The sequence below is a fragment of the Tyto alba genome, unplaced genomic scaffold (genome assembly GCF_018691265.1).
Source record: "Tyto alba isolate M040663 unplaced genomic scaffold, T.alba_DEE_v4.0 Super-Scaffold_38, whole genome shotgun sequence".
In the NCBI taxonomy this organism is placed as follows: domain Eukaryota; kingdom Metazoa; phylum Chordata; class Aves; order Strigiformes; family Tytonidae; genus Tyto; species Tyto alba.
The window spans coordinates 4,998,156-5,012,868 of NW_024881313.1; the positions used below are offsets into that span (position 1 = coordinate 4,998,156).

General features: G+C 40.9%; 1 protein-coding gene across 1 annotated transcript in view; it reads left to right on the top strand.

Moving 5' to 3' along the window:
* The first annotated feature begins 2,473 nt into the window (after positions 1 to 2,473).
* The window catches only part of SKAP2 (src kinase associated phosphoprotein 2), a 121,371-nt gene continuing 109,131 nt past the window's right edge, over positions 2,474 to 14,713 (top strand). Inside the window, exons 1-2 of the mRNA XM_032991441.2 lie at positions 2,474 to 2,641; positions 13,542 to 13,647. Of these exons, the coding sequence (XP_032847332.2) occupies positions 2,593 to 2,641; positions 13,542 to 13,647 (155 nt within the window). The 5' untranslated portion in view covers positions 2,474 to 2,592. The remainder of the gene's footprint in view (positions 2,642 to 13,541; positions 13,648 to 14,713) is intronic.

Consider the following 14,713-nt stretch of genomic DNA (forward strand, 5'->3'; position numbering starts at 1 on the left):
GCTATGTTGGATTTCTTCAAGGGAGCAAGGTGGTGGAGATGCTACCCCTGAACGGGAAACTTTATTCATCCTACATCTGTGTCGCTGTAAGCTCTCTGCAGATTCAGGTAGGCTGTTCCTCCTGAACTCCCCGTTTTCATAGCTCTCCCCATACAGAAGGACAATAAACGTCTGTGTGCTCCCTGCGGCATTGCTACCCACACATCAAGAACCCCTGATCTATGGCTCTGATTAGGCGAAGCGGTGTGTCTGGTTTCGATGAGGCACAAGCTGTGGAATCCTCAGACTCCAGGCTGGAACAGCGCTGAAGCCAGACTTGTTTCAGTGAAGGAGTCTGTTCTGCATTATGCTTCCTATTAGCGGTAGATTTAAAAATTAGGGAACTATGAGTAAATCTGGAACTTAACAAGGCTTAAAATAGGTCTGGGTCACAAATCTTGCTAACCGTGTGATGGGCTAGTCTTCAGTGCAACAACAAGGAGGTCTTTAAGAAAGAAAGCAAGTAGAAAAAACCAGGGTGACTAGAGTATGGGGGTGGGAATTAATAAAGTTAAGTTATTTCTTCTCATTTTATGTTTTGAAGCCCAGGGAAAGCTCACACAAATGGTAAACATATGGAATGAATTATCAGGAAAAGTGATCTCAAAACAAAGACTACAACAGAGTTCAAGTGACACCCTTGACTCATTTCTGGAACAGAAATGGATGGAGCCATAAAGTCAAGAGAAGAAAGCAGGATTATGATTAACCTGAAAAAGGGCAAGTAAATTAGACCATAAGCCATTTTCCCGTTCCTTATGGCAGCTTCCCAAGACTGCACATCTGAAATGAGTAATTTAACATAAGCTCAAGAAGCCTTCCTTGCCAGCTACAGAAAAATTAATCAAACATATTCTTGTACCAGAAGAGCACTAGGTACTTATACAAACAAAGAGGCAAGATCTATTTGTACACATATGCAACCAGGTGCATATGCATGTTTATTTTGCAATTAGATAACTAACATAAAAATCATTATGCAACATTATACAGGTCAGTTAGCTGTTTGAGTTTCAGTCAAGATGGCCATAAAATCAGGTAATAAAGCTGCAATGCTTTGAAAACCCAGATGTATTTGAAATGAGTTGTTCCATGTAATTAAAAGAGATGTGAGAGGTCAGGAGAACACCACATCTACACTGCAGACTTCAGCTGGTACAGCTACATCAAGCAGAAGTAAAAAGCTGTTTAATACCTGACTGATACAGCTGTACTGCCAGCTGTGCCACAAGTGTTAATATAATTACACTGGTATAAAGGTGAAATGTAACTTCTTTCTCTTGCTGTTTTTTCTACGCTGGTATGATATACAGATGTACTAACATAACTGCAGCTCTAACACAAACACTTTCTGTAGTAATAACATAGATATAGCCAAAACCACCAAGGTCACAGAAGCACATGCTAAGCGTTTACTTTGACTATTTCTACACTAAACATATTACATCACTGATATGCTCCAAATACATACAACTAGGGATTTGTGGGAGAAACATACCAAAGCTGCCCCACAGGCGAAACTTGTACAGAGTTGGCCCTTCCAGCAGCCCAGCTGTGTTGCATCAGAAAAACCATCTCTTCCTCCCTCTGCCCACACATTTGTGCTAACAGATGCCAATACCAACAGGCCTGTTCCCACTGCTTTGCCTTCCATTTCTTATTTCACTGCATGCCGCCTCAAGTGAGCGTATTATTTCCTCAAGTTCTCTAGCTTGGCATCGCCTGCTGCAACCACGGGGACATCGGCACAGCTGTGGCATGAGGTTGGGCTGCAGTCTGTTACTCCAAACCCTGAGACTGTTAACGACAGCAGGCCCAGAAGGGAGAGGGGGAACCGGCAGAGCCCTGCTGGATGCCGGGGCCGACCTCCTCTCCCTCGTTCCCTCAGCAGCGCCATCCCGCCTGCCAACAGGCGAGCTAAGGTCACCACCCTGCTCCAAATAAAGCCTAGAAAGATATTTGGAAGAAAGCAGGTCCAAAATTTATCGCTCTTCACACCCAGCGGCTGACCCTCCTCCCCGCCAGCCCCTGTAAGCGGAGGCGGGGGCTGTTAGCCCTCGGCTTGGGCAGGGCCCTGCGGCGGGCGGGACAGTCAACGGACCAATCAGAGCAAAACTTCCGGTCACTCTGATCCAATAGTCAATTCCTCTTGGGCTTCGGGGCGGAGGCAAGCCTATGACTAACGCTGGGCGCCATGTTTGATCCTGGCAAGAGGGACGGGCCTGCATGGTGACCTCAACGCCAAATGGTTGCTGGCAGCAGTCACGTGGGAGGCAGTCCCTCGTGGCGGGGGCGTTGCTGGGCGGGGAGGGAGACACCCAGCAGTGTGTATAAACACCGAGAGGCGGATAAGGCGCATGCGCAGCGCCGGGGCGGGGGCACGGGGAGCGAGTAGGGACGGGAGTAAGGCGTCGCGCAAGCCCCGCCCACCGCGGCGCTAAGCCCCGCCCACCACGGCACCGCCGCCGCCGGGGGGCGGGGCTTTCGCTTCCTCCTTGGCGGGGCGGGGAGCGGGGCCGAGATCGGGATCGGGGTGTCCCCGCCGCCCTCAACATGCACGGCGCGCTCGCCATCCCCGAGGAGGTCGGCAGCCTCCTGGCAGGTACGGCCGGCAGGGAAGGAGGAAGGGAGGGAGGGCGGGCTTCCCGGGGGGAGGGCGGTGAGGGGGGCGGGCCGTGGCAGGCGTGGGGTGTGACGGGCCGGGGGTGTGACGGGCCGGGGTAGCCGGGGCGGGAGGGGGGGACACACACACGGGACCAGCCCCTTGAGCCGCAGCCGCGGCGGAGCGCTCCGGCGCCGGGCGCTCGCTGGTTCCACCTCCGCGCCAATTTCTCTCCCTCGGTCACTTCCTCCCGCTGCGGTGGCCCTCCGGCACCGCGCTGGCTTTGCACCCCCCCCCCCCCCCCCCCGGCCCAGCTGCCCGGCGCACCCGAGATGAGGAAGGCGGGTGGGGGGGGGGTGTGGGGTGTGTGTGGCTCCCGCCTGCCGCAGAGCGCTCGCAGCCTCCCCCCCCCGCCCCGGGGGAAGGGGTGAGGTGTTCGGGACAGCCGCCGCGCTACATCGCGGGGGTGGAAGCTGACACGCGTGTGCGGAAGGGAGCGGAGGCCCCGCGGGCCCCTTTCCGAGCGCTGAGTGTACCCGCTGAGCGATCGGGTGTGTCAGGTACAGCGGCGCGTTAATCCGCGCCGTTCTGGTGCCAGCCGGGTCGGTTCCCCGAGTTAACTGCAAAAATTAAAGAACTTCCCCGCTGAGCAGCGGAGGCTAATGGCATGGAAATGAATTAGGATGGTTGCTGGATATTGTCATGTCAGTCAAACACGTCTGGCTGTGACCCGCTCTCTTACGGGCCCGTTGGAGCACAGGAGTGGGATGATTTATCACCGTGAAAAGTTACCAGCAGTACTGTTAGTAGAGACTTAAAAATACCGGTGATCTTGTTTTTTATGCTCAAGACTTCTATTTATTTATTTATTTATTTTTAAAAAACTTATTTTTTGCTGTCCATTAAAACAAATTGTAGCTTTCTAGTTTGGGATTTCTTTTGCTTGTATGAAAAACTCATAAAAGGCTTTGCTATCCTGAAACAATTTAAGTTTTAGTGGGACTGTGTTTCTTTTGAGAACTTCTGTTTCTGCCACAGGAACTTGCATAGCTCTAAAGCAGTTCAAATTACCCATGCTTTTTCATAATCTTCCCTCTGAAATGAAGTACTTGATTACATGGCTGGGCACCTGTTAGAGTCTACTGTAGCTCATCACCTTTGAAGACTGTTAATTTTTTAAACATTTTGGTTGTAAGCGTTAATGCTTGAAGCGTATTTCTCTTACCGGTCAGTTTCTTCATCTTCAAAGCACTTCTGCCAACTGTCCTGTGTTTTCCTAACCACAGTTTGTAACTACCTTATTTGCAGATCATACCATCTGTATTAAAATCTGCACAAAAGGCCATGAGAAAAAAGGAAAGCTGCTGATGATTTTTTTCCTACGGCATAGATTCTTAATCATTAAAAAAAAAAAAAATAGCCTTAGAGAGCCTTTCCAAACCTTGGTAGTTTCTGTGGTCTTACTGTATTCTGGACCTTGTGGTCACATGAAGAGTGTCTGTGTTTGTTTCAGAGCTATTTTCACTGGGTAAAGCTGGTCTTGAAACTCTTCAATGTTTTAAGTGCTTTTAGGACTTTTTCGAGGGCAGGGTGTGATGCAGATGTGATCATTCCAGACTGTGATTTATTTTATGTCATGGTGCCTTATTTACACAACTTGTCCTTCTCCCCATCTTTATCCAGTCTCCTATGGGAAGAATGATACCAAGGTTTGTATTTTGAAGTGAAACTGAGAACACCTATTTTTCTGCAAGGAAATATATTCTTTCAGAGTCACTAGGATCAGTGGCCTAAATTGCATACAGCTATCTAGTGTTTGTACAGTGTGTACAGCTTCAGCTTTTTTGGAAGAAAACAAGATGGTTTATTTAGTAATGTCTATAGAACTGAAGTTAAGAGGAGAATGGAATGGTTTACCAATGATCTTTAAATCTTTGGTTTATTATTACAGTAGCAGAAATACTACATAATACATCTCTACAACTGTAATAGTAATATTCTCAATTTTTGTATTCACATGCAATTTTTTTGGGGGATTCAATGCAAAATAAGCTTAACACGTGTTAGTTTTATGACAGTATAGTTATGGAGTAAGCAGAAATCTAGCAGGGTGAAGATGGTGGTGAGGAACAACTAAGAGTTTGTAACCTTTAATCCTTACTTGTAGAATTATCAAAGGGAAACAAATGTAAGGATAATTATGGTTATACATTGTAAAAACTCAATTCCCAATTCCTTTTTTAAAAAATACAGAATTACTTTTTACAGTTTGCGCATGTTATGTTAACATCTCCTTCCCTTTTTTTTTTTTTTTTATGTTTCCAGTCGAGTGCATGAAAGTTAGATACTAGAGTAGTTCAGACTATAAGCAGTTCTTTCACGGATAGGTTTAGGTTCTCGTAATCTTAGATTATGTAGTCTTCTGCTTCTTTTTGCTCAAACTATTCCTGCAGTGAAGATGTATGGTAATGGAGGAAGGAAGGGAGCTCTGTAATATCCTTACTATTCATTAAGCAACCCTTACACAATACAAAGACTGCAGTGAGTAGGTAGTTATTAATTTCTGCATGCTCTTCTTTGAGGGTGCTTCTTAATGTATTATTTTAATGGCTCACAAGTATTGATTCAGCACCTCCTTGAGATGATGGAATATTGTTTTCTCGTTGGTAAAATTAGCGTAATAAACAAGATGTGATCTGGGGTCACAAAAAACAATCAATGGTGGAACAGAATTAGAATTCAAATTCCCTTGCCTCCATGCTGTGCTGGTTTCTTCAGAAAATAATGTGAGTTGGATGTCTATATTCAGTGGCCATTAAAAGTGCTGGGTGCTTCTTCATGTCGGGTTCTGTTGAGAACATGCAGTTAATGTCTAGTGACAAGCACCTTTTTTTAGCCCGATACTCACATAGCAGTGAGGCAGTGACAGATACAAAATCTCATAAATATCGTGCTCTCCCTTCTCTCCTTGATCTTTTTGCCTACTATTTACAACTCCTGCAACAAGTGGAGGAGCCATCATGTGGATTTCCTTATCCCTGCTTAGCCTTGATTGATTGTTGGAGTATTGTCCACCCACTATGCCGAGCAAGTAGGGGTCCTACTGGAAAACATACTAAGTGCTCCTGTAGTTAAACATGGTGATAATAGGAATAAACACACCAGGGGATGAATTAAAGTTGCACAGGAAACTTTCTGACTGGTGAGTGCTTTACTTTGAACCTAAACAATATTATATCTTTAACGCAAAAACAAATTCCATCACACATGCTGGCAGGGTCGTTACAGTTGCATGTCAGTGCCGCTGAAGTGTTCCAGGCAGAAGCACAGCTTGAGCTCAGGGCTAACTGTATTAGTTGGAAACAGGAGAAAGCTGTTTCTATAAAGCTGAAGGGGAAAGGTCAGTGTGGCAGTGGGTCTACTGCACAGGATTGTTGGGATTTCACAATCCCATCCTCTCTTCTCCGACTTGTTCAAGTGGTGGGAGGGCAGCACTGGAGACAGAAGCAGGGTCCTCTGGTCTGTGAGTTGAACTGGTAGAAGCAGAAAGTAATTTTGTTGCTCTCTTATCTCTCTCTTTACACCTGGGAGGTGCGTGGTAGTGTATATAACTTCTTCATTCCCTATCTGTGTCTCTGCACTTTCTAGATTATGCTCGATGTTTTGGAATTTAGTGAAGGAACCCCAGCCCCATTGTGTCTTTTCTTCTTTTGAAGAGGTATCCTCTGTCATGTTTATATGTTAAGGATCTTTTTGTGGGTGTTTGGCAAAGTGGGATGTTACTTGTCTGTTTCCCCCCCCCCCCCCCCCCCCTTAATGTCAAATTATTATTGGTTACATAGATTGTTGGAGACCTGCTAATTTTTATTTTTCCTTAATCTTTGATGCATGCCCTAAGTTTTGGCACGTCCGTATCTGAGAAGGATTTCAGAGACTGCTTCTTCCTCAGAGGTGTATTATGTCTCCTGTAAAGTTAATCAGACTGGTTCTTTCAGTCATCTTGATTTGGGGAGAGGGGGGGAGGGAGGGAATTCTTGAGTTTTTTAGTAATGGAGGTTTAGTCAGAGTTAAGAATTCTTTATTTTTTAAAAGTTTTTGATGGTGTCAAATGATCATTAGATATATATATCATTTATATGATTTCCCTCTATCTTAGGGACACCTGTGACTATAGCAAGAGTCTTACTGCTTTTTTTATTCAGTTCTCCTTTCACACTTTGGAGTATTTCTGGTTTGAATCTTGTCTATTCATATATTAAATCACAAAGATTTTTGCTATGAAAATGGAAAAAAACCTCTTTCTCTAGTTCATATAGGACCTTATATCCAATCCCAATATCCATTTTCCTTGTTCTACTAAACAGAAACCAATGTTCTTGCCTTAGAGACTGTTTCCACCCAGATATTATTCAGTTTGTTTAAATGATTAGTCATATTGCCCAAATTGCCTTTTTCTTACAATGCGATTCCTCTAATTTTTTCTTCAAATTAATATTATTTACCTACTTGTTTAGTTGCATCCTGGAAATAGCAAGCAGATGAGGGCAAGGCAAGAAAACTCCATGAATGTGGATCCAGTGGATGAGTTCAATTTTGCTTACATTTTATTTTTGGGCACTACAGTAATTATATTTACCCCTGATGCCCAGAAAATGAACTGTCCTTGTCTGACCTCTGTCAGCTGTTGCTGGATTTGCTCCTTACACTCCTTACATAGGAAAAGCCACATAGGTATAGTGTAGCTCTTCTTTGTTGGCTGGTTCAATTTCAAAAGGATGTTGTTGTTTAAAACTTTACTCTTTGTTTTAAAGTATCATTTTCATGTTTCGCAAGGCTTTAATGAATGCTGGTTCTTGCTGAAGAATCCATCTTTACAAGATAAACCAGGGTTATTACTGTAGACATCTTCTAAGTAGACATGTATTTACAGCTTTGGTAATATATATGTATTTCAATAGTAACAGAATAAGAATAGAAACAGTGAGGTGAAAAAAATGCACAGAGGCATTCCTGGTAAGAAATAACCTCCAGTGATTTGAAACATAGTTCAATTGTCTCTGCCATAAATTTGAGAATAAGTGTCATATACGGGTGATAAAAATGGCATAGGCTATTTTTTATATACTCATTATTCACTTAGTTTGTCTTTTTCAATTAATGTGGAGTCTATCTTTCTCATCTGACTGGGTTTACGTTTCTTTCATAATCATATGTCAACAAACCACAATAGATGCAGCATAATGTGGCATACAGCGTAAATCTTCAGGTTAATCCTTAACATTTTTTATTATAGTTCATTTGGAATCACTTTGTGACTTGATCATGATTTGTACTGGTGTGGTATTTTTAATGATATGCTTAATATGTTACAGCTTGATCTTTTCTTGCCTCTTTAATGTAGAGAGAGGATGCTCAACCCTTCGGCCAATGAGATTAGGTATAATTTTGAGATTAGATACCCTTGATTATAATATTTTTTTTCTTTAGTTTCTTAAATGAGTTGTCTTATCTGTTTACTTCATTTGAGGATTCTTAGCAGTTTGGGTATACTTCTGCTTTTTAAATCACTAATGAAACTGTTGAGTGTCAATATTTGTGATGGTACTCACTTTGTATGTAGCAGCAACATGCAAGACAGCCTTGCTTTTGGGGATTTAAGGTACAGCAATTTCTAAAGGCTGTCCTTTCCAGGACTTTGCACTAGAAGGAATGCTCACCTACTTGTTTAGGCTGGATCAGTGTCGTATTTTTAGACAACTTAGTGTGTCAGTTACTTTTATTTTACATCATGTGTTCTCTTTCTGTGTAAGTGTGTGTGTGTGTGTAGATATTTAAAAGACAGTTTAACATACTCTGGAAAGAGGCTTTTAAACATAGTTGGGAAGGAGGAGGGAGAGTAGAAGCAAAGCCCTCCTATTTCATGATCCAAGAGGACAGGCAGTCACAGATACTGCTTGATAATTTGTATTCAGACCTCTTCCCTATTAATGAATTGCAGGAAAACTTTGAAATCAAATTAATTAATTGCTTTCTAATGCCAGCCCATGTAAAGCTGAAAGATAGGTGGCAGTCTGTTTAATGTTGGTCACCTTTGGACAACGTGTGTGCACAAATGTGCCTGGCATGCAGCTATCTTCCAGAATTCTCTGGCCTGCCTTCCCGAATTCTCTGGCTCACAGCCGCCGCTGATTCTCTCAGTCATTGAGGCAGAGGAGAGGGATGGGAGAAGGCTGGTGGCTGGAGGAATTGTTCTGCCGACCTGCCATTCCCTTCGTGTGTGACTGGCGGCACATCCGCCTGGTGACCCCATGCAAGTGTCCCTTGTCATATGACGGACACATGCCCAGCCCTGAAACAGGAGCCTGCATTCTCCTCGGGTCACGGACAGGGAGCTGCGTGCGTGCCCTGCCACGTGAGTGGAAACACACTTATTTCATTGCCAGTTTATAATTGTTCTCTGTCATTTGAATGGCACGGACTCGTCAGGTGACGAGGTGACTAACTTTGGTAATGTGATGGACAACAGTTTGGTTATCTACAGAAGGAGGGGAGAAAGGAAGACCCAGGGCACAGTCTCCGAGTGCCTCTGTGAGAGTCTGTCTGGCCCACCCTGACACAAAAATGAGGTAGTTCTGTCCTAAGCATGTTTGTTTATGAAGTGCAACTTATGATCACGATATTGAACGCTGTAAACAACAGAAGTGCCGAGATTTGTTACAATTAGCACTCTTTAATGCAGCACTTGCTTTGGGCTAAAAATTTACAATGTTCTTGAAAAAGCACATCTGCATAGTTTCAGCCTTCATTAAAGAAAATAGCCCCGAAGACTTAAAACAGTGAAAAACTCGCAGTGTTGTCTGTTTATGATCAGTGAAGCAAGGAGAACCACAAAATGTTTTAACAGTGAAAGGCAAAATAAATTTTTCCTTTTATAAGGAAAAAAAGTTATGTAGATGAAAATGAAATTAAAATGACCTTTTAGCTTTTGACTCTTGTATGAACTGGCAATTAAGCTTTGAACTGTATGAGCTGGTTGAAGTGGACAGAGCTAGACTGTAGCATGACTTCCCTTTTCTGTCAGTTTGTAAACCTGTATTGACAAAGCAATTTGTGAGTGAATCGTATCAATCTGATCTCTTAGTTCAGTAGCTATTGTTCATTTCTGGAGGCAAATAATTTATCTGGGCTGTAGTTTAGACAAGTTAAAATCGTAAGCTTTAAGAAACAGAGCAACAAATATGGGTATTCAGGCTATCAGGCAGTCTAACGCACAAGCTTAAGAAAAGTTAAGATGTGTTGTGTAGGTTTCCAAAGTTTATTTCCTCTTTGAAATGTTAGTGTTTTCAGTGGAAACAGCTGAGTCTCTGCAATGTGTGGTACTAAACAGCTGCTCGCTTTGTTAGGAGCAAACAGTTTATGGAAATGGATAATTTGTTTGGTTTGTTGTGTGGTAACTGATTAGAGAACATGCTTTTAAATAAAAAAGTCTCTTCAAAGAGGTTTTATTTTTGGAGTTTATCTTTTATTCCTTTTTAAATTCCTCAATGGACCAACTGCTACTGAAGCATGAAAGAAACCCATCTACACTCAAGTGCTTGAGACTAGTAGTTTACACTTTCTTTGTAGCGTTAAACTAGCAGAGGAGAGACCAAGTTTTGGATCATCCTGGAAAAGGAAGAACAAGTAAGTGACTAGAATAGTGGTGAGAAATTGGTCAGTTGTGCTGCTTCTGTTTGAAGTTCACTGTACGAGACTTGGATCTGTCATACTGAAGTCCTGAGCTCTGTTCTTACTCCAAGGTAACTCACTTTGTGGAATGTCAGAGAAATTGTGTGAACATTCCCTTATGCTAAGCCAGTGATGAAGCTTTCTCTGATAGCAGGGACTGCTCCTTCCATACTTTTCCACTGTGTGGAAGTACAGGTAGTGAAGAGATAATCTTAACTCAGGTAACTTCTTCTTGCTTCTTGTGTGGAGGAGCTTAGGATAAGTTACTCATGTGCACCTGGCACATCCTGAATGGATTTACAATGCTAGATCAGAACATGGCTTGAGCAAGATACTAACATTCTGTGTATTGGTGAATAGGTAAGAAAATTCTATGATACAGTAAAGCATAATTTTCAAGTAAACTGCTTCTTTAGCATCCTGTTAAAGTTCATGTGTACATCAGGTCTGTCTTATTTTGGGGTTGTGATGAATTAAGCTGTATGGTTTCTCTGGACATATGGAAGTAATAGTTTTCTGTGATGAGTACAGTGCATTCTGATTGTGGATACCTAAACTTGGAGAACTTGGTTTACAATCTCATGGGAGAGGGAAGCCATCCCAGGGATGTCTTCTCTGTAACTGCTGCTGTTTAGAAACAGCGAACTTGTCAGGATGTTGTGCCTGCTTGCTCTCTTTCTGTCACTCTCCTTCCCCACCCTCTCCTCCAACTCATTACCTATGTATACTGAGAATAAATGGAGCATCTACCTCTGACCTGTTCCTCCATGGTTGAAAATTCTGCATTATTTCTGCTTTTGAAGTCCAAGCTTTTCCAGAAAATAACAGATTCTGTCAGCAATGTAGTTAGTCCTCAAATTTCTATATCTACAGTGTATATTTTAAGCCAGAAGTGGTAATTTTTGTTTATGATAATCAAGTTGGCTTTCTCTTCCGTACATACTACTTAACTGTGTTATCTCAATATTTCTATTTGAAAAAAAGCTTTGATAGTCAGTCAGAACCTGAAAAGGCAGAGTCCTCAGCTGGGTTTTGAACTTTTCCAAGACGCAAAGACCACCACTGAGTTTGAATGAAGACTTCTGAAGCAAAATTCTGTGATTAATTAGTGTCCAAAGATCACTGTGTGAGCATTGCTCCTTCTTTATAAACATAACTAATTCCTCTAAGCTTTTACATATTGCTGCCTAGGTAGAACTTTGAAGCTCCTATCTAATTTTTGAAATAAATATGTAAAAGTAGGAAGGAACAAATATTTAATCAGCCTGTCCCTCCCAGAGTGAAAGGTTGGTCTGTACTGGAAAATCCAGTTGGGTTTCATGGAGTGAAAAAGTGTTAATGGTTTTGTGTTTTGCCGTCAATAGTAAGCATATTGTGTTTTTTTTGACATAGAGTTTTGTTGTCTTTGGATTGTGTGGGTCCTTATATGCCTACTTGATTGGAAATTCCAATCGTTGGGATTTATGAAGATGTATAAATTTTCTATGGGTTAGGACAAAATGTTTCTAGGGATGCTTGGTGTATGGCATAGAGGCTGTTGGGGGTGTGTCTGGAAGATTCATTAATACACATGTTAAGTGCCTTTCCTTCTGTCCTTTTAAAGAAGGAATGCCATAGAACTGAGTGCAGGTCCCTCCGCTTCAGGACTGCTTTGGAAAATGTAATTGGGAAACTCCTCTGTCTTATGGGGAGATGGAACAATATAATTCTTCAGAATTCTAAAATGCTTTTGAAAAAATGAAGATTTTTGCCACATTTTGAAGACAGCAATCTAATCATCTAAATAATAATCTGGTAAATTATTTATAAAGAATGACATCTTTGAAATAGTTATGCTAGTGTTCTCAAAGAGTAACTTTTGACTTGTGTTCTTGTTGACTGTAATATCAAGTGGGATAAGTTTCTGTTGAACTTATGTTTTATAAAGAAAAAAGCAGGCAATTAAGGTTTTTCAGTTAGGCAATCTGCAGTAAGTATTCATTTAATGTTGTTTTCGAATACAAACTTTTGCATTCAAGTACTTAATTGCCTGGTTTGTATTTCTTGATGAAAATGGAATGTCTCATCTGATTTGAAAAGTTCCAGGATTAAAATAGTACTATACATATCTATTTGTCTCTATACAGATTGCACCAAAATAAATATTTGTATGTGTGTATGGGGGAGTGGGCAGGCTCAGTGTGGGTGTGTGTGTTCCTCACATATGCTTTCCCTTGTTCAACAAACAGTTATTATCCATACAACTGAGAAATTTAACAAGCAGGAATTTTTGGTCATGTTTCTACTTACCAGTTTTCAGGGTAATCGTATGTTGATTGGTAACTACAAGAAACTTTTACAGTTAGTTTTCACAATTGTTTTTGTTAAAAAAAAAAAACCCAAACAAACTACTGGAAGAGTTACGCTCCCCTGAATTCTCAGTCATTGCATTGTTTTTATCCTATGGAATGAATATTTACTCTATTGCAAAGAACCATGGTATCTTTCATAGAATGCTTTGATTTGGCATGACTACATAGATGTATCTTCTATATAAGAATTAAAAATCACAGTGCAGGTTAGAGCCTCAGTTTGTGATTCTACACGTGCAGATATGCTTAACTTCAAGTGTATGTTTGAGCTTGACTCCTTTGATATGGTTGTTGTGCCTACCTAATTGTTTGCAGGATTAAGGTTTTGGATATGAATTTTTAGTCAGGTAGGGAGTTCAGAGGCAATGTGAGAACGTTTGAAAATACTATAACCACTCAGTGACTTACATGAGTAGCTGGGTAGGTGTTACTGCTGAAATAATTAATTATTCAACCATTTCTGTAACTTGCACTTCTGAAATAACATGGCAGTAATACATGCATAAAGGCTATTTCCATGTTTTAGCTTTATCCCTTACTTTAGGTGATGGAAAGTACTTGTTATAGTACTGCAATTTCTTGGGACTTATGTGGCATAATTAAGTGAGCAAGAATCAAATGTCACCATAGGATTTGCTGTGCTAAGCATAAGTAGATCAGAGAACAAATGTATCCCACTTAGAATCTGAAATGTCTGTTAACTACACTGTGTGTAGGCTTGAAAATAATTTTCTTAGTTTTTTCACAGTAATATCGGGACAAACTCATTACAACAGTATTTATCTTTTTTTGAGGTGTATTTTCTTTTCTTCTTTATTTAGATGTTGACACATTTATTTCCCAAACACTAAAAGGAGAAAATCTATCCAAGAAAGCAAAAGAAAAAAGAGAAGTTCTTCTTAAGAAGATAAAAGAAGTTAAGGCAAGGTAAGTGAGCTTCGTGGCTTTAATATGCTGTAAAATCACTTAATAGTAACTTAAGTTTTTACAATCTTTTAATACCCATTAACAATATTAACAATTAAAAATCTGTCTAGGTCCTGATTTTTCTCAAATAATCTGCATGTGTTCAAGTCTTTGTATCTATCTCGAAGCTGCTACAATTTAGTAAGAAACGAGGACATAGGGATTTGTGACATTTGAATTTCTGTAATATTCTGAACCCTGCCTGGAAGCTGGTTGGGTACAGATTGCCTTCACCTCTACTTTGGTAAGATTCATTAAAATAGGAGAAATATAATGCATTGAGAATATGAATGAGCTTCCTGTTGCCATACTCAGCTGGCGTAAAATAGCATTAATTCAGTGCTGACTTCGCTTTACTGTATATTCTGTCATTTAGCTCTGTCTGTAATAGAAAATTGAAACATAACTGGAAACTATTTATAGATCATAAGTTTGTTTCAGCAGTGTTAAAATAGTGAAGTACAGTGACAGACCAAGCAGAGGGCTGTGGTTTGTTTGGGTTGTTTTGTTTTGCTTTTTTAATGTTGGGTATGATTTAAGACTCTGTTCTATTGTGTGTTAATTTCAGTCAAACAATTCAGCTAAAAAAGATTTGGCTGTAGTGTTATTTGCGCTACAAAATTTTCTTTGCAGAATGTTTTCTTACAACTAATCAACTAGGATATAATCTAGTACTTGCTGTCCTTTTCCCATTGTTGTTTCCAGAGTGTTTTTCTGCTGATCACTCCTGTGTGGTATCTCATAACCTTTCCTTTGATGGCATGTTCCTGCCTCTGTGGCAACTTGTTTACAATTTCAAAGACAGCACAATCATCTGGTGAGGGCAGCATTCTTTGTATCACACTAACTGTGGAAAGACATGAGAAGTGTCCCAAAAATCTTGTAATTGAAGATTTGTGTGCCTTTGATTCAGGCTGTAAATGCTTAGGAAACTGCTTTTCAATTTATTTATTTTTATTATTATTATTTTTTAAGGAGCCAGGATTTTCTTTCTTTTTTTTTTTTTTTTTTTTTTTTTGTGCCTTGT